The 20,118-nt window shown below is 45.6% G+C and overlaps 2 protein-coding genes across 2 annotated transcripts; one reads left to right on the top strand and one right to left on the bottom strand.

The window, feature by feature from the left end:
* Positions 1-8,007: 8,007 nt before the first annotated feature.
* LOC128299115 (uncharacterized) lies at positions 8,008-17,294 on the bottom strand. Its single transcript, XM_053034985.1, has 3 exons — positions 17,220-17,294; positions 13,072-13,263; positions 8,008-8,108 (listed from the first exon to the last, which is right to left on the bottom strand). The coding sequence occupies exons 1-3, from the start codon at positions 17,251-17,253 to the stop codon at positions 8,008-8,010; spliced, it is 327 nt and encodes a 108-aa protein (XP_052890945.1). The 5' UTR covers positions 17,254-17,294.
* A 1,768-nt stretch (positions 17,295-19,062) lies between these two features.
* Positions 19,063-20,013, top strand: LOC128299703 (transport and Golgi organization protein 2). Its single transcript, XM_053035736.1, has 2 exons — positions 19,063-19,721; positions 19,791-20,013. Exons 1-2 carry the CDS (start codon positions 19,063-19,065, stop codon positions 20,011-20,013), a joined length of 882 nt encoding a protein of 293 aa, XP_052891696.1.
* Positions 20,014-20,118: the final 105 nt, after the last annotated feature.

Genomic DNA, 20,118 nt, shown 5'->3' with positions numbered 1-20,118 from the left:
GATCGACCGCACGATCAACGGCATCAACCCCAGGTGGGGAAGTCGATTGTCGCACCGCAAAATGTGCAGATGACGGCTTTTGCTACTGCTGCTACTCGCTTTGCTGCCTGCGACTTGGAATGCCTTGAAATGACTGGCTAGCGCGACACCGCGACCGATTCAACCCGCCGCAAAACTCGACTGACGCCGTTCGTGCGCATCGCCACGATATTAATACGCGAGAGTTGGCAACCCTTCCGTCCAAAAAGGTTTCAGCACACACAGCGGCACCCGGGCCGCGGTACTCGTCGTCGTCCGTCGTCGTCGGCTGCAGCCAAACCGGCGTGTGGTAGTGTGTGCGCGAGCGCGCGCGCGCCCCGCGTTCGGGTTGCGCGAGCGCGCCGTATCTCTCTGTGTGTATGCGTGCCTGTTAGTGGCGGGGGGATGAGAAGAAGGGGTGGAGAGGGGAGGGGGGTAGTTTTGCGGGACCTGGAGAGGTGTCGGATTTTTCGGACCGGGTAAGATTCGCGTCCGTCCGGGGTTCGCGTTGACATCTCGGTGCCACCCGTCCACCCCTTTTTTGGGGGCAGCCCAACACCACCCCTGCCTCCTCCCCTCAAAACCCGCATCCTCCCTAGGCGAGAGCAAGCGGGGTTCGTGTTGTGTTGTGTTGCGCGCGAGTGTGAACAGGAAGCAGATACGCGCAAGGGTGTGCACGCTGGAAAGGGTAGGCGAGATAAGCCACCCGGCCGGAGTGGATTACTCTCTCTCTCTCACTCTCTCTTCCAAGGAGAACTAACGGGGGGTGAGTTATAACGGAGAGTTTTTTGGGCTCTTTGGAGAGGTTGGCGAGCGCCACGCCAAAAGCTCGCTCGTCGCCCCACGTTTCGGGTCACACACGTTCGGGTATGGCACGTTGGGTTTTTGTGCGCCCCCCCCTCCTCCCCTGTGTACGTTTCCCTAGCCATTTTTGTTTGCTGCGCTTACGCCTGACATACCGGACATCCTTTAGCGTGGATGCTGGTTGTCGTCCCGCGTGTCGGGAGGGTGGTTTTGCGTACGCATCGATCTGCGCGCGTGTTAAGTTGCGATCGCGCGCGCGTTCTTAACGCGCTTTTTCGGCGGGGGGTGGTGGTGTTCATCTTCCTCTTAGCATTGTTTCTGTTTCTTCATTTTCCCACAACCCTGTTTAAAGCTAAAGACTTGTCCATTTGGTGTTGTGTGTGTGTGTGTGTGTGTGCTTTTTTTTTCTTTTTCGAAAAAGTATTTATTTCTGTTTTCGGGAATATTCGGTTCGGACGACAACCGATCGGCACTCAAATGGTTGCGGTTTGGGTATTTGCAGCAAAAGGATAAGCGACAAGCGTGAGATAAGACATAAATTTACCTTTCCGGTGTTTCGTCCGGCATTTTTTTTTGTTGGTTGGGTTTTCTTTTAAAAAAACACCATTGAACTGAGGCTTCGAGGGTCGTTACGGGCAAGTATCGGGTGTTGGGAATGCAAAAACCCGCGCATAAACCCCTAACTCCTACTGGCCCCCCCCTCCCTAACAGGCAATAAATGCGCATCGATCACGGTCGTTCGGTTCGGGTGTGATGATTTTCGGTTTTTGTTAGTGTGTTTGGTGATGGTTGTGTTGTGACGGAAAGGCAACAACAGCCCACAGGGCTCTCGCGTCAAGCGAACGGATGCATGTTTATGTTTTTATGAGTCCGGTTTCGGGGAGTTTTGCCTTTCCTTCCCCTCGTGGCCGCTCGAACGAGTCGAACGATTCTTGCCAATTCTTGGCTGCATTTTGTTTATTGCCCCCGCTCCGAACCGTTCGAAATCCGCTCCGAAATGCGTGTGGATACGATCGCACCGCTGTGCAGTTTTACAACACAGAAAGGCGAAAAGCTTCTTGGCCGTTTTTTGCCACCACCACCACCCGAAACTGTGCATCCTGTTAAGAATGCTCCTATCGGACCGCTCGCGGAGGGGGCGCACAAGTTTCGGTACGTTGAGGAGACGACGCTTGCGGACGTGAAAATCCATCCAGCTCCGGGCTGCGCGAGTGACACAGAAAGCAAAACTTTCCATTGGCAGGCCCACGAGAACGCAGGCCTACTATGGTTGGGTGTCCTGCAAACAAGATCACGAGGTCTTTGGGTAAGGGAAGCACCCTACAGTGTGTGTCTCCGGCGAAGTTCTGGGCGAAGGAGTTTTGCGGGCGGTGTTTTAGGCCAGCCTGAGGCCTTTCCTCGTTTTTTTTTGTCTCTGTTTTGGTCGGGTTGTGTGCGACAGTGGAACGTTTATTTTAGCGTGCAACAATATTTATGGTCGAAGGGATTGTTTTGTTTATTTGGAAGTTGAAATGTATGTCAAGCGATATGGCGGAGAATGGTACGCTGTCATTATGAGGTTGAGATTGTGCATGGTACGTTTCGATTATGTTTAATTTCAACCAGAATGTTACCTCATATGTACTACCAGGAATATGCGAGAGAAATCATGTTGATGTTAATGAACAAATTGATATTGAGGTTTTGAAGTTGAGTTGAGCTTGAACTTCACGGAAGTAGCTAATTCTGGAATGGTTTGAAGTTGAGGCAGAATATGCTATGCGAATCATTCTCACTGAATGAGCAAGTAGAGTATGTTTTGTGGAGAATCAATTTTACATTGAATAAGGTCCGAGAGGATTCCACATCTATTTCCACACATTCCAGTTCAAATTGAAAAGAATAAAGTAATAACTCCTTTTATACCACGTTAACTTGTAAATAATTGAATGAAGTTCTTCAGCGGAAATTTCTTAGAGAAAAATTATCGACTTCCTTGATCCAATGATGTCTGCTGTCCTGACGACTGGACAGGATGTTTGCTTTTCGGACTAGAATCTTTAGAACATGGACGGTACAGTGCACATTTAAGTAATGAAGCGCAAATGACCCTACAATGACTGAGACATACAGTAACTTAATTAATTTAATTGATTTAAATATGACGATTAACTTGGTGAGGAATTGTTGAAGACAAGTTTTCTGACGATCTCTTTGACTTAATTATGTGTTTTGTGACTTACGAATTACCAAAACATATTCTGACCTATTAGACGAAGAATATTTGAAAAATATCACATTAATGTTTTAGTCAACTGGTTGATGGAACTTGTTTCAAATGGCTCAACTGATAACATTGTAACTGTTTGTGGTATGTTTTGAAGTTGAAGTGAAATTTGTGGATAAACGTGTTGGATGTATCTCAATGTATATTTATTTGATAACATCACTACATCTGATAAACTACTTTAAATGACTATTCTGATGGTTTAAGATATTTTTTAAATTATTAGAAAAATAAAATAAACCATAAACATTGTTTGAAACAAGTGCTAGAAATTAACCGTAGTTATTGAAGAATAACAGTACCTGCTATATTTCATATATACATATAGTTTTGTTGTAAAAGTTAAAGAATCTCTTGAGTTTTGCGATATGAAACGATTAATAAGACATTAAATCTTCGCACACATTTTGCGAGTTCAGTCATGTGAATGTCTCAGTCATCATAAGGATTGTAAATATAGATGTGGATCCCTAGGATTTTTCCTAATTTCTGCATCTTATTCAAATTGAAACTAAGATCATACAAAGCATTCTCAACGGACACATCTGGCATCTTAAAAAGCTTTGAAATTATGTCAACTGAGAAAGCTTTTCCCAGAATCAATTTCATCTTGTAAAAGGTCGAAAAATCATGTTTACATAAAATCAACTTCAACTTGAACAGATTCCAGAATCTCGCACAAGTAAAGAACTTTTTTGAAAACCGCAGAGCTTGTTAATTAACTTTGTCTACAACAATAAAATTTAAAAATTAACTAAAAAAACAAATCAACGAACGAAAGCAACATAATATTAAACAGTGTCCATTTTGTTGCCCGACTACCTGATCAGTTGAAGTTTAACAAGCTAATACCTAATAAAAATGCACTAAAGCGCATCACCGTCAAATGCCAAATGCCACTTAAGATTTTATTTGCGTTAAAAGTGTGAAATAGTTAATTATACTACCAACCGTAAGGTTTATGATGGTGTGACCTTCGCATCGCCACAATATGTAACAGTATTATGCGCACCCGTGCTTCCTGCGCGGATTTGAATTATCGAACACAGGACCGCTGTCACGGAATTGGTAAATTCAGTTAAGAAAAGAAACCCCAAAAAAAACACGAAGCAACGCAACGCGGCTGGTTTTTTATTGATGCTTTTAAACTATGCAATAGATAGGCACCACCTTCAATAAACATGCAGCTCATTTTGCGCTTTTTTGGCGAGTTGACTAATAATTCTTGCCAAGCGCAAGAACAAGCGCAAGCGGTTCGAGGGGGGACGAAAAAAGGAACATCAAAAACGCACACTCAAAACCCACGCTAGGTGCAGGCGAATACAAAAAAACGAGGCGAAGCGTCGACCCCCACAGGCGTCACCAGTCCGCCCGGTGGCGCATGTGAAGTGCATCGGGCGAGAACGGGCCCCACACACCGGTTCCTAGGAAGTGCGCGGACCTCGAAACATCCAAAATGTTCCCCAACCGGTGCGCCAACGGCTGGGTGTGTGTGTGTGTGTGTGTTTGGTTGGCTGTGACCTTGAGCAAATGCAGGAATGTTGCGTTCCGCGCGCTCTAACGCTCGCCCGCACCCGTTAGCCTGACGCTGGGCGAATCAATTGCACCGCGCGCTGGATGGGAATCTTCGCAACACCGCGGACGGGGCGGAAACGGACCAGACGCAAAGTGACCCAAAGTGAGCCCGAACCGATCGAAAGAGGATCAGCAAGAAGTGGAACAAGCGATCGAAAGGGAGAGAGATAGAGAGAGAGACAGAGGGACACCGGCGTAGTTCAGTGATTGATATTCGGATGTCGATGACTCGCGCGCAGCAGCATACTTTTTTTTTTTGTTTGGCTGTTGTATTTCGTTGCTGCTGCCGTTGCTTTTCTTTTTCGGACAGCTAGACCGGTGCGCCTCCGAAAGGGAGGTGGAACAAAGCCCGTTCGCCAAGGGTACGGCAAGAAAAAAGGCAAGAAAAAGGCCGATCGTCTCGTCAGCTACGTAATAATCTGTCTGCTCGTAAGAAGGGGTGGGGGGAGGGGAGGGAGAGAAAGGGGGGGGGGGGGGTCGCGTTACGGGCTTCTTTTTCCTCTCGAATTTTTTTTTGCTACGTTTGACCGTTCCGTGGGTACCATAAAATGCTCCCCCCCTCGCCATCCACCCCATTACCTCCTCCTCCTGCAACCCTTCTTTTTTATCTTTATTCCATCCTTAGCCTGAGGCTTACCAAAAAAAGAAAGAAAAAAAAAGGCAAATGAAACTCCCCCAAGTGACCGAGTGACGGTTTGGGGTGCGCTGGACTCCGAGACTGGCCACGCCACCGGTGGCACACATTTTACAGACGGCAGACTCCGTGCGTGTGTGTGTGTGTGTACATGACCGTTTCCCTTCTCAACAATGGTCACCCTAGAGGGTGAAGGGAGGATGGCGCGTGGTTCTTGTCTCTCTTGCGCTACGCTTTCGTAACACACGCACTCGTGCGTTCGCGTCCGGCTCGTCTTCTGATCTGAATTTTCTTAAGGTTCGTTAGCTTCCAAAAAATAAAAAATAAAAAAAAAATGCCAACCACAGAATCAGTTGGCTTTCGCGGGCGTCCATTCGAAAGGGGGTGAAGATGCCCTCAACACCCCCACCCCTCCTGCCTCCCCGAAAACACTTCCCAAAAACTCACCCCAAAAATCCGCCACCATCGGATCGGTAGGATAATAAGATGGCTATGAATATTGATGCGTGTTTTAGTTTTGCGGCGTTTTGGACCCACCAAAAACCGAACCCAAATCGCCATCGTCACCCCATCGCGCCCGCCGCGATGAAAAGGGGGTTTGAATGGTGTGCGGAGGATTCTGTTTCATTGCCCTGTTGGTTTTAATCACTGCAAAAGGTCAACCAATTTGGACTGGTGTACACGAGGTAACGGCCAACAGTAAAAAGAAAAAGCCCTCGTAAGAGAGATTAACAACCGCACAACCGATCGAGCAGCAAATGGGCCAACCGAAAACCCTTCCTTTAAGCCGCTGGGTGAATTCTTGCGAATCGTGGTTGCGCTTGTGGCGCTAATTAACGCAACGCCCAAGCCACTGAGGTCAGAGAAAGCGCGGAGGTCCCTTCGATTCGCGTTCCCTTCGATTCTCTGGAGCATGGAATGCCAATTTGTTTGACGTTCAATTACCAACGGAGTAGTCTGGGATCCTTCTTCTATGCATCGATCAAAATCTGCATCGTAGCAACCGGCAGGTCCGCTCGGTGAAGCGCTCCCAGAGGATGTCCCAAAAGAAGTGCCCAAGAAGAAACGAAAGATGAAGAAAAATAAAATCGGAAATTCCCGGATCTTGGGCGGAGAAAAAGAGCACACACACACCGAAGATCATCTGGGAGATCCTCAGGTACACGCGCGCGCGTACACACTGTTTCGCCTTATGGCTGGCAACCCTGTTTCCCATTCTCCACACCCCAGCATGAACCCTTTCCGATCGCCATCCTGAGTTGCTTTCCTGCCTTCCTTTTTTGTTGTTAGTTACGGTTTTTGGGCAATTCAATTCGCCATAACATTTGGCCCTGTTTTCCTCCTTTGCGGTGTTGTGGCCCTCTTTGCCCAGGGGGTTCCCGCTAGGCCACCGGGACTCTTAACACATCCCGAACGAAACGATGCCGTGTTTGGAGATGGATGGACCTCCGGTGGTCTTTTGTTTCCCTCACTCCCTGCCCAAAAGGGGTTACGACGCTACCTTGGACGCTGGACCAGTCGAAAGTTCCATTATTCTTTCCAACCCCTTTTCTTACGCTCCACGTTATCCACCGAGCTCCTGGCCATCTTCGAAACCATCTTCCCGAAAAAATTCTGTACGCCATAGTTTTTTTCGGCTCGCACAATCGAGATTTTGGTAGTGGTTTGCTTTATTTTCGTTGTGTTTCTCTCCACCCAAATCTTCCACCCTGTCCAGCCATTGACTCGCACAGTGCAGCTACACGCGTGCTTTTATAGCCTTGTGTGTGTGTGCTTGTGTAGAGTTTTTTCCTCCAATTTGTGTTACTCTTTTTTTTATTGTGTGTGTTGGCATGAAATTCATTGTTGAATGTTTATGCTGCAGCCGTAAACGTCGCCTAGAAGGTCATTCGCCAACGAAAGTGTCCACAGTTCGTTGAACCCTTGTCGGTCGATCGCATCGAACCGCCCAGGGAAGGCTGGTTTTCGGTTGCGCTTGCGTTTCGCGGCCAGCCCGGTTGGTTTTTTTTGGTTATTTTGGGTTGCATATCCGTCGCCCCTTTCGACCCAACTTTGTCCTCCCTTCCTTCCCCCCTTCCCAGGGATATTGAAGATGCTGGTGATGCTTGAGAAGCTGCATTTGAAATTTCATCCTCCCCGCCGGTCGCTTCGTACGTGATGATGATTTTTCAGCACAACTTCACGGGATTCCCTGGGATTTCTGGAAGGCGGTTTTGTGCATTTCTTTTCGATTCGGGTTTTTTTTTGTTATGGTTGCTGTGCACCCTTCCCATTCCACTTCCCTCCACCCCTAATGAAGGGCGGTATCGGCAAGAATGGGGCCTTTCCATGTGATGAGTTAGAATTTTATTGCTTCCTTTTGCGCAACCCACTGTTTTCCCTCACGCTCTCGATCGTTCGTTCGTTCGTTTGGGCTTTTGCTTTCAATTCAGTTTGTGATGATGATGGTCCAGGGTTTTGCCGTTGTTTTTTTTTTCGTTGCCGCAGATCTTCCCTTTTGCGTGCGCGATGGAGGTCGCCCCTGGCCGTGTTTTGGGGATGCGCGAAGAATAGCGAAAGCGAAAGTTTGGCGCAAGCGAAAGAACGCACACTCACCGGAGAAGACGATGATCGGTAGAGAATTCTGCGAACTCGCCGCACAAATTCTACCGACATCCGTTAGGCCTTGTGGTGGAATCGCTCCGTAATGCGGGGGGTGAGCTAGCTGTTATTATGTTTGTATCTTTTCCTGGAACTCCCGGGATCGATCGAGCCGAGCTTGCCGATGCGTTTGCCGGGCCACGGGCGGAATTCGCTTAGGTGTACGAATTTCTATCATGATTCATAACGTTTCGTTAGTCACAACTCTCGCTTTTGTTTTGCACGCGAAAGGTAAACCAAGCGCAAGGCGAAAAAGGTGCAAAGAATGTAAGCCTGACGGAAGAATGTTGATTGGAAAATAGTGTCTTTGTTTTGTTTCCTTCTTTGGTGGAATAAAGAAAGCATCCAGCCATCAGAAAAGCAACTCAGCTGTATACAAATCGATTTTATCTTGTATAAAGATAGCATATTTATCGATTCAAAGAAGGGAGAAAATGCATCTAGATGAGAAATATACATTTTTTGTTGATAAATTTCCGTAATATGCATCATCGTCTCATCTCAAATGCCGGAACCAGATATGGAAAATTATTCAACAAAACAATCTTTACCTAAAGAGCCTTGAAAAAGATGCAATAATTCAAGTAGAAATACAATAATTCGTGATAAATGCATTGTTCCTTCTGTAGACTTCAGAAACTCAATCCAAAATTGAGAAACCAAACCAAACCAAAATAGGGAAAAAATGTCTAAAATTACAAAATCATTAACTAGAGAAGGATTCCTATTCCTGGAAAGCATTTAAAAATTAAAGCTAAATCAAGAGATTTCAAATTCTTAACTAACTGTATGAATTAGATAAACAAGAACCGTGAAGTAAAAAGAGGATTGTTATAGAATTTTAGAACAATTCGATAAGGAAGATTATTGTAACTTCTAAATGTAGTATTTATTTGAACTTTAATAGAATTTCTAATGATTAACAACACTACACTGCAATAGAATTGTAAAGGAACGAACTTCCAGTTGGACATTTCTTTAAAACTTCTGCAGAACTTTCAGCTTCGTAAGAATTTCAACTATTCTTTAAACATAAATTGAATGGCTCAATTAGATCCTATCGCCATCAGTTAGTTGCTCTGAAGCCTGAAAGGAAGAATTCACATCAAAATCACTCAACTGCAATCCGCAATAAACAAAACCACATTGCCACCCACCTAAACAACGACATTCTACAAACATTAGACGCTCATTCCTTGTTCTCGCGCGGGCATGATCGACGCATAACTTCAAAGCTCCCAAACACCGCCGGTACAAGGTGCGAAAACACCGCTACACCGCGTTGCTGACGTACCACGCGAATGGTCGGCCCCCCCAATCTAATGGCAAACTTCCTCTCGCTCCGCAAAGCGAAAAGGCCGATGCACTTCTCAAGAACACTGACAAAAACCCCACCGAAACGCTGCCGTTATGCGACCTGGAGCAGAAAACAAAAACCCATCCACCCCGTGTGCGGCTGGTCGACCAATTAGTGGTGAATGCAGTGCCCTATCTAACAAGGAAATGCAAACACCAACGCTCGGACCGGCTGTTTAAACTGGACTTTTCTCAACGCGCGTTCTTTCCTTCAAACCCCGGCGCCCGCGCGCTTCTTCGGGCCATCCGCATTCGATCTAAATGCCGCCATCTAAGCGGCGGCGTACGCGCGTTCCCGCGATCGTATGCCCGGCATTACGTATGACATCCGTCGCGCAGCGGTACTGCTCGTTGCCGGCTCAAGGTTAGCGTGTCACGTGTCGGGCGAGAGTGCATTCACGCGGTGCGCGCGCGGTTTCGCTATTCCGGGGCGCCGACGAGTGAGCGGCCCTTGCCAACCCCCCTCAGGCCTATTGCCCAGGTGCACCAGGCCGAGAAGTAGGTAAATGTTGAAAATGATTGCCACAAATGTTTCGCTAGTTGCGCCAGTGTTGGTGTACATGTCCGCACCGTTCGGTAAGAACACACTTTACATTCTACTCACACGCTGTGAAGATCGCGAAGAAAGGGTGGATGGGCACCCGGGTGGGCGGTGATGCCGGCTTAGATCATTTGTCGGGCTAGAAAATGATGAAATGATGCCACTCTTTACCGCCGTTTCAGTGTGTGTGTGTGTGTCCCGCATGTGCAAACGACGCAAATCATACGAAAGGCCAGAAGGTAATCGATCGAGGAATGCATTCACTGCACCGTCCCCGATAGTTTCCGCCATCGGATTTCGGACCACAACCCGGGACCCGCGGGAGGGCATTGACCGGGGTGGCCGGGACCACTTGAAAACTATTCTCTAGGACTAGGACTAGGTGTGTACTTTTTTTCTGATTTGTTTTCATTTTGTGTGTATGTGTGTGAGTGTGCGAAACAAATGGCGCCGGAAGCAAAAGCCATTAGGGGTTGAAGGAGCTTTTGGGATCAAGCAAAAGCTGATTTTGCAACCAGAGGAATTATTAAGCAGCTTGCACCATTTCTAATTACGAATGGCATTTTTCAATCAAAGTTAACAGAAATAACGAAGAGGATAGTCCCCGAGATACGCGGTGGTTTTGGAAATTTGACAGATGAGCTAGTTTATATCACAAAATCTAAGCGTAAAGATACAAAATTGGTCCAAAAATTCTTTTTTGTCATAAAAATCTTTCTTTCAAACTTAATTTAATGTAATCTTTCTATAAATCGGCTGATACGGTGAATAATTTAAGTGCAGAGAAGGAAGTCGACTCTGTGACTTTGAAGTATAAACGAAATTTCTCCAGGACTCCGCTAGCGATCCGCCATAATAGCGTATTTCGGGGACTACCTATACATTTGTTTTAAATGCTTTTAACAAATAATTCTGGACGGTTTCTTTTTAAGATGAGAATAAATCAAACCAGTTTATCTTTAATTAGTTCAAATTACCTTTAATTTGTACTGAATTATTGGAAACTTTTTTTTATATAAAAATTTTAACAAATTTCCGGACATGCACCCTGACCACAATTACAGCCAAACCACCAACGGCATGCTGTCTCGAAGCAATGATTCAAATATCGAATTGCAGCACGCAAAAAATGCCACATGCCGACCTTGAAAATAGAGCGCACCATACGAAGCGCCCACAAATATGCCACCCCTTCCTTAAATTCACAGTTAAGCTTCCTCGAACATCGGCTGTGGAGACCCACTCAGCGAACAACTGAAACGCACGTGTACGAAAATGGGTCCCCGGGCCGGGTCACCACTTTGCTTTATCAGCATGCATTTGGAGAACAGAACCATTTTCAAGTGCAAGCGCGATTGCGTAGTTTTATTGCTAGCGCAACATTCATCAATAGTGCCGGGCCGGCGGCGGTGGTTTAGCCGGGTCGCACTTGACACACATACAATGGGGCCTGGGCACCAATGTATGACAACCCCCCCAGTACATTGCCCTTTTTGCGTCCCAGTAGGCGAAAGGGAGGGGAGGGTCGAGGGGGATGGCTGGGGGGAGAGTCGGCCCTTGGCGGTGGTAATCGTAGAACCCGCTAGTTGCCGTTCGGTCGCCTACTCATAGCTGCGCCCCGGCCACCAACTTTAGTCATCCAGTGGCTAGTGGCTAGGTCATTGCCATTAGTTTGGCGTTTGTGATTGAGTGTTCGACACTGGTGTGGTGGTTGTGTGGTGTGACATGGGGGGCCGCGCGGACACCAAGGGGCGAACGGATATGCAACTGGCGTCATTTTCCGGCGCATGGTTTGTAACCAAGCCGCAATGGGCAATGCGATTTGTCACCGGTGTGAAATGTAAGCGAAAATTAATGTTTGAAGTTTTTTGCTTTCAGATTTTAAATTTAGAATGCAGTTTTCTTAGCAGCAAATACGCATTTCCTAGAAGAATTTTGCAAAGTTTTTCAAATTCTGTTTCCAAATACCTTCTGCTGCCATCATCTTTAAGGGAGGAAACGCTCTCAGATATTCATGAAAGATCATTTCCGTGATATTGTTACAGGAAAATTAGCTCAAATATTATATTGGAATATAATTAATATTATATTAGATTTTGTACAAATTGCCCAATGTACAATGTGCCATAAAATGGCCAATAAGTTCCCTCAATGCGCTACGAGTTAGTCATAAAATAATAAGATTTTTATAGTATTTTTAAAAAAGATATTTACTATTTTTTAGGGCCAAATACTTAAATTTGTAATTAATGGCGAAATGGTGGACTTTTAAAGTAGGAACAACGGTTCCCTCTAATTTGGTAAATTTTCCTCTAATTTGGTAAATATTTTATGTATAATCTATAATGTTTTTATAAAGCTTTTCTAAAAAAAAAAAGCTCTCATCTAGTATAAGGAAATGTTGCAAATGTCAAAAAAATAATTTGAGATGCGAAACGATAATTTTAGAAGCACGTGTTTGAACATTGAACAAATTCGTTAATTTAGAGCTGGGGATATATTTACTCTTTGCTGTATTATAAGCAAATATTCGCGGGACCTTAAGCTTCGCGGGAACGCAACGATCCTCTCAAGCGAATTAATGTCTCTATACATTTAATCAATGAAGTATACAACAAGATTTGTGCTAACATAACAGTGCCAGCAATAAAAACGATCATACGATCATCGCGAGTAGCACAATTAACAGACACGCGTGACCAGCCGCAAAATGTTGTGCCGTGACGCAAAAACAAAGATGCGACAGATCCCGCAAATGCAAATGCGTTACACCAGCAACCCGGTGCCGGCGGTTATGCAACAATTCCCAACCGAGCGTGCGGGGAAACCCGGGTAATGTAACCATTTATGCATCCAGAATTTATTACCCGTCTAGGTTTCGGTTTGGCCGGCGATCTGGTTTGACCACATTTTCCGTTCAAACGGTTTCGTTGTGTAATCCGGCCGGCCGGCCGGATCATCCTCTGCGTGTGCTGTTGGGGCTCCGAACCCCTGTTGCTGTTTGATAATATCGGCAAAAGGATCCGCGGAATACCTTCGCCGAGAGGATCGTGCATGAATGAAAGAGAGAGGGAGAGAGAGTGAGATAGAAAAAAAACACAACGTAACAAGGCACTATGGAAATGGATTGTGCCATTGCCTATTCTCATCGTTTTAAGAGCGTTCTTTTACAATTTTAATGGTCCGCTTGTGTGTGTTTTTTCTTCTCATACACTCGTTGATATTTTTTGTACATACCAACTATAATCGTGTATCGTTGCTGCTGATGGTGATGATGATGATGATGATCGTAATGCAAGCTGAACCCTTGCCAAAAATCCGGTTGACCTTGGACCTGGATGTTGAACTCGGCAAGGAAGGGCCAAAACACGTCGACAACGTGCGACGACTTGGCAAGGATTTCATGCTTAGCTCGCACCGTTGCTGTTGCTGTGGTGATGAAAAAAAGGGAATTTTAAAACGAATTCTTACATCCAAGATGCGGCGCAAATGAATAAGAAAAAGGCTGCGAAGAACACAAAAAAAAGGCTCATAAAAACGAATTTCTGCTACCCGTGTCGTTAGTTTTGCGTAGCGAAATATGCAATTTTTGGTTGAAAATTTCCGTGAACAAAAAAATGAAGGGACCCGATCGTGTTTCAAGATCGTTGACCCCTACCGTTACGAACGGTGCCAGGTGGTTGCCAAATTTTGCAGATGTCATAATGCCCAAATTAACCCCCCCGGTTTCATGCTGTTGCGGCAACACACGGTGGGAAACAACAACAGCAACTTATTTGCCATATGCATTCCCCGTAACCTGGCAAGGATCCGCGCCATCGAGCCTGGAAAGGGGTGTAAAAATGGTTGCTCCGAACGAAAGCGAGCGAATGAAATAGAAGTAAAACAAAGCCATTCGACCCTTAATTGGGCAAATCCATGCCGCAAACTAAAGTGCTAGAAAATTGCCTTTATGCAAAAAGATTTCACGTCAGCTAGCAGGCTGGAGACACTCCTCACGCTGCTATTCTCGGTCATTCACCTTAGCAGGGGACAACAACAGCAGCAGCAAAAAAAAAGCCGAGAAGCAAACGAAATCATCAACCAACTTGCCTATCCGGCGGATCGGCAGATACAAAATTGCCGGCACCAATCGAACTGATTAAGATTGACCGCAAAGTCGTCGGCATTGTTTAGACGGCGCACCAAAAGGGGTTAAATCACCGCCCAGGGCGTATGATGTGCTCGGGCGCATTAGACATTAGTATGTATCCGTATCCACTTCGGATGTTGAACCGCCCGGTGTGCTTTGGCACATGCAACTGCTGAACCAATGGGGGTTCAGCATAATTCCCGTATTTGATTTGATTCTGCGCTCGTTTGCTTCATCCCGTTGGGACATGTGTTGTTCCCCCGGTACGGCCCACCATGCGGCTCCATCGCTCTGGTAGCGCTTCCGTGCAAGGTGATTTAATTGATTTTTTTGCTTTTCTTTTGTACAGCGAGTTTTAGCAAAAAAAATTAGTGCATTAAATTAAATTCTACAAAATGATCGACTTTAACCAAAAATACTAACAATATTAATTGGCTAGAATAAGATTAAATTTAAAATCATAAAGAACGAATTAAATTGATGAACTGTAATTGTTGAATTGTAGATTAAAATGAATGCTTTGCTCAAACTATAGTTTTTGTTTTTCTGAATTATAGAATATGACTCATTACAGTGTTTAATACAATTATTTTTTTTCATTACTGGTTTACTTATTGTTTTATTTATTCGTTAATTTGAAAACTTTTGAATTAAGTAATCTTTATATTATTTTATACTATTTTTATATTATTTTATACTATTTTTATATTATTTTTTTGTTTTATACTATTATTTACTATTTTTAAATGGTCATTAGTCTATAGTTGTAGTTCATCTCTAGTTCATTTGCTCTAATGCTAATAAATTTCATGTAAACGTTATGGTATCGCCAACGTTTGCTTCCTTAACTCACGTCATGTAATACATAGATAATTTTAAATAAATTTAAAACAATATGTTAATTTACAACAATCAACGTAAGAATAAAAAAAAGCTTTTTGCTAATGAATCGCGCATAAAAGACCCAACAAGCACCCAATGTTGATGCTATAAAAATGTGAAAAGCGCTCTGCAAGAACGATCTGCCATAGAACACCTCGAGGAATGTTTTGTGGGAACTGACCCACTAAACCGAAACTGGAAACCGATGCCTTATGCGCAACAGGATGATATTCCATTCAAAGTGAAGCGTACGCGTATCACTCACACCTGCGCATATGCGCATCAACCTGTTCAGCGTCGCTACTTTCAATTATGCAGAAGCAAAAAAAACAACAACAAAAGAGCACCGAACCACCGAACCGCTGGTGGAAGGAGCGAGGCACCAACACACACACACATCTTTGGCTTCCTGGTGCATCAACACGCCTACCACACGCAGGCGCTTCTTCCCTTCCCCCTCGCGGGTGGGGAACGGGGGGTGGAGGGTGACTCGATCGATTCGTCCGTTTCTCACGCCAGCTAATCAAAACCCATACGGCCCCGTGCCGCATCGCGTAATCTCATCGCGGGGGGGGGGGCTGGAAAGCTGATGCGCGGTGGAGCGGTGCCACCTTTTTTATCCAATTCCGATTTGCATTTCTAATGTTTCTCCACCCCCGGGGCCTTCCGCGGCCCCAACACCAACGCCACCTGAATCCGAGCATTTTCTGGTGACATTTACACGCCCCGAGCCGAGCGGTTCAAGATGTGCGCCTGGCGGCTGCAGTCACAGGGCCCATGTGAAGCGCGAAGTGTGTTGCTGCGGTGTCGGAGCGATATTTCTGTTGTGCCGGTATTTGATGTCGCCTAAGCACGGCGGCGAACGAGCTTTCTGTGCCATTAAACTTGTTCAAGGTCGTCGCTGGCGGTAGGGGGAGGCGAGCGCGAACGAGTGAAGGAGCATGAAAGAGGGGTAAGTGAAGGGGGGTAGGTGGAGGGAGAGGAAAGAGGGACCACCGTTTGCCATAGCGATCTGTCATCTTCGATCCTGCTCAGCATGAGCGCAAGTGCAGCTAGAAGCGCTGGAGAGTAGCGAGCACGTGGTGGCCCGACGCATGAAATGCTGCTCAAAATGTTTCACCGTTTGTTTACAGCGGTTTCTCACGCAGCAATCGCCATAGCAACCTTTCGGATGCCTTCCGAGCTTGAATTTTGATCGAGACCGGATTTGTCGCTTCGGCTAACTCCTACCACGGTCGTGATCGATTAGCTGTTGACTATCATAATCAAGCTGCAAAATAAGATAATCCATCTGAATGTCATTCAGACTGGAAAAAAATTCCATCGAAATACGCTCGGCATGAGGACAACGCTAGTAATGTCTTAATCTAATCTTTAAATACCTTGATCGCAATATCAGATCAGAAATAGCCTCACTCCCCTCTCTCTTTTACTACAAGAATTGTTATTACGACACATTTTCCACATTCCAACCATGCGATGGTATGTGTTGTGGATAGCGTGTAGGACGAGTAGCTGTACCAGTGCACTCGACAATGACGTCAGTTATAGTAACCATCAGCCCGCTATCGGCCATTCATCTTTTGTGTGTTTCTAATCATACGCCCCACGCTATATGCATTGATTTTGCGTAAATCAATAGCAACGAATTTTCAAACGCCATCACACGAACTGCAGCAAAGATAGCGCCTATCAGCCGCGTATAGTAGCTGTCAATAACCTTCCGCTGTGACATTTTTTGGCAGTCTAACGGCACGGCTGATAAGCTGATGTGTCCGATGCTGTCGATGCGCGCGCTCTGCAGGTCCAGTTGCTATCGGTTTGGGTTGCCGCTTAGTTTGCCGGAGCCAGTAAAGAGGGTCATGAAACCTGGCCAAGGTGGATTTGTGCGCGAGGGCGAGTTGGGAACCCGATACCCGTCCAAGCCGATTCCACACCGCGACCAACAGCGGCTTTCGGGTGAATACGGGGTGAACGAACGATCTGGCGGTCTCTCCTGCGATGCGGCCATTTATCGTTCGTTCAACCCATTCACAAAACCCTCCCCCCCTCCCTGGGTCGTTTGGCGTGGAAGGCACGAATTGCAATCATAGACAATCTAGCCCGATTGAGCCCCGTGAATCATGGTCAGCTAGGAATAGGGGCGGACGTATTATAGCTGATGTAGTTGCGTACGGGTGTGTATCTGTGTGTCCCATCGCGTCATATGTTGTCAAACGGTAAGCTTAGATACAAGTGTTGCTCTTATTTATCCACTGGGTATGGATTGAAGGTGTAGAAATGCAGAATTCAGATCAAATAAATTAAACACAAATATTTATCCGCACAACTTCCGCTTAAATTATGATTGATACGATTGGTCAACGCTTACGTGTTTGATCTGATGCAGTTGAAGGTCGTCTCATCTTTCGGCAAGGCCAGACTAGAGAAAGCTTTAATGGTCTCACAGATCTAAGAAGAAGAAAGAAGAAAAGAAGAAGTAATATCAGTAATATCATATAAATGGCAGTTGAAGTAGTAATAGAAGTTGCAGTAGTAGTTGGTAGTAGGAGGAGTATCAATAGTAGAAGTATTAGTAGTATTAATGGTAACAGTAGGAGAAGAATATGGTTTAAAGGTTTCTATTCACTAGGTCTTTTATCTAAGTTACATTTCTGCTTTAGATAAGGAATATAAGCAAATTATCTAAAAGTAATCTTAGTATTATAAAGTCCAAGACCTTAGTCCTATAAAGTCCCTGTGGAACAAAGTATCATCTTCTTGTTGATGTTTTGTATTCCGAATAATGTACCTGATGTACCACTAAACTAAGCAATGTACCGCCCGAACAAGGATATCTTTGCTTAGTTACTTTAATAATATTAAAATTAGATATTAACAGAGCAAAAAGAAATAGGTGTATGATGTTCAAACTACATAATGCTTGACTTGCAAATTGTTACAAAAATATAACAATTTAAACCACCTGTTTTGTAACTCTCATTCGATTATGGGACAGAGACGAAAGAATTCTTATGGAATTCAAAGTCTCTATAAGCCATATAAAAACAACCTCATTTGATTATTGTTTAATTTCGCACTACGCTGTCTGAATTATGCACCGTCACATAACTTTGGTCCCACACTGTAGCGCGGCAGCGATGCTCACCGCTCATAGCTTTCGAATGTTTACCAAGCTCCGGCAAAGTAGGCCTACTTATACTCTACCTGAGCAACGCGGCTCGCAGGTGAACAGCGCGTGAGCGTGGATCGGGCAGTTGTAAATTTACCTACTATCGCTACCATTACAGCTCGGTAACCGTGTAACTATACTTCACCAAACAGGGTACCACATGCGCAGTTGAAACAGATCGACAGCAAGCAGCACACCAGCAGCCAAAAATCATCTGTTTGCGCGAAGGAACCGCAAAGGAATCGGGAAACACGATCGATACGTTCAGCTAGGTAACGCTTATCACCCTTTTTTTTAAGCAGCGGATGTTGTTTGCCTTCACGGCGTAAGACAAAATGTTGCATTATTATCTACAACGTCCGGCAGTGACGTTGCCTCGGTTCGGCTTGGCTGACAAATCGGATGCACACGATCGACACATCAGTGCGCAGATTGGAACAAGAATATCTACACCACCTCCAACTGTTTCCTTGGTTATCTCGTCTTAATATTTTTTTTTCGCCTTCTTTATCTCCCACAGCAACCTCGATAATCGTCGACGAGCAACTGGGACGGATGGTGTGACCTTTGACACACCCAGAACAGCGGTTTTCAAATGTTGGAAAAGAGAAAACGGTAACGGTATCGACGTGTGATATCGCAGTGTGACCGTCAAACTGTGGATCGCTTTTGGAGGAAGGCCATCCAACGAACATTATCATTGTGATTGGATTATCAGCCAGCGGAGAGCACTGCGCGCTGCGTTTGTTTGCGGGTGTAAATCAGTCGCTAATACGTAGCGTAACGGTCGCAGAAAAAGAAACCGTAAAGCAACACGACGGTCGCTACGATCAACAACGGAAAAACAAAAACATTTTCGAGCGGGGAGAGCAGGTTTCGCTTTTAGTTGCAAACAAAGTAGCCAGCATAGGCGCACCGTCGGTCCGGTGTGCATTCGAAAGTGATAGCGTACACCCGGGTGTGCACCACATCGTTGGTTGATCTGTTCGGAGCGTGTGGCTTGTTTCGTAAAGGACAACAATAGCTGTGCCAATTGTGCATAATGTGCATTCTGTTCGTTTACGTTGGTGATGGTTCCGTGCCGGGACGGTACCGGTTAGTGTTGGCATCAAACCGAGATGAATTTTACGCTCGTCCGGCCAAGTCGGCTGCACCGTGGGAGGAAAATGCTCGTGTCATTGGGGGTCGTGATATGGAACCGGGTCGTGAAGGTGGTACTTGGCTGGCGATCGGCAACCATCCCGAAGGGCGGATCAAACTCGGCGCGCTGCTTAACGTAACCGGCGAAACTAAGCCTAACGTTACCAATGGCCGGGGGCCGATCGTGGCTAATTTCTTAACGGGAGAACTAACCGGCCGTACGTACAGCGAACAGCTACTAGCTCAGGATAACTTCGGTGCGTTCAATTTCGTTTCGATTGAGTTGAATACGACGAATGGCGATGGGGAAGATCGCCCGGAGGGTTCAAGCCAAACTGCCGGAGGGACCATACTGCACACGAGCAATGCTCCACACAGTATTGCCACGTGTAAGACCGGCGAAGCGTTGGGATTTGGCAATAGTACGCTGGAAAAGCCGCTGCAGAAAGTTTGCCAAGGAAGGGACCAGTTTGCCGAGATCGTCACTAGACGTAATGTACCTTTTGCCGATAAAGATGCCTTCGTGGACGAACTTATGGGATTGTTAAAGAACGATGTGCGGTAAGTATTGCTTGGTGTTGCTAGAATCCATCCAAACTTCCAAATTTATCACGCACCACTTCTTTACAGCCACTTTCCGGACGCTGAATTGACGAGGCGCGCTGGACAGCACGCGGAATTTCTTTCGAGCATTAACGTGCGCATGCCCAACGGTAGTTACGGCAGTAGAACCCGTACAGTGATACTCATTGATCAAAGTAATCACATGGAATTCATCGAGGAAACGTTGGTTGGCACAGATCCTCTTACAGGAGAATGGCTAACTACGAGAATTGAACGAGAATTCTCCTAGCGCTAATAGCTAACAAGTAGCACAGTATCGTTTTATATCGATATGGACAATTACTTTAACATCTGTTTCAAATTATAAACAGCTTCTTGACGATGAATAGCGGAT

The sequence above is a fragment of the Anopheles moucheti genome, chromosome 2, assembly GCF_943734755.1.
Source record: "Anopheles moucheti chromosome 2, idAnoMoucSN_F20_07, whole genome shotgun sequence".
NCBI lineage: Eukaryota > Metazoa > Arthropoda > Insecta > Diptera > Culicidae > Anopheles > Anopheles moucheti.
This window is presented reverse-complemented; position numbering and strand designations above follow the sequence as displayed.

Bases quoted from the DNA above. Each gene is read 5' to 3' on its own strand.
- LOC128299115 (XM_053034985.1), bottom strand. From the start codon at position 17,253: ATGAGACGACCTTCAACTGCATCAGATCAAACAC. The intron at 13,264-17,219 runs GTAAGCGTTGAC...TCATCACCACAG, and splicing joins AACTGCATCAGATCAAACAC to CAACAGCAACGGTGCGAGCT. The intron at 8,109-13,071 runs GTATGTACAAAA...GAATCATGATAG, and splicing joins ACGATACACGATTATAGTTG to AAATTCGTACACCTAAGCGA.
- LOC128299703 (XM_053035736.1), top strand. From the start codon at position 19,063: ATGTGCATTCTGTTCGTTTACGTTGGTGATGGTTCCGTGCCGGGACGG. The intron at 19,722-19,790 runs GTAAGTATTGCT...ACTTCTTTACAG, and splicing joins TTGTTAAAGAACGATGTGCG to CCACTTTCCGGACGCTGAAT.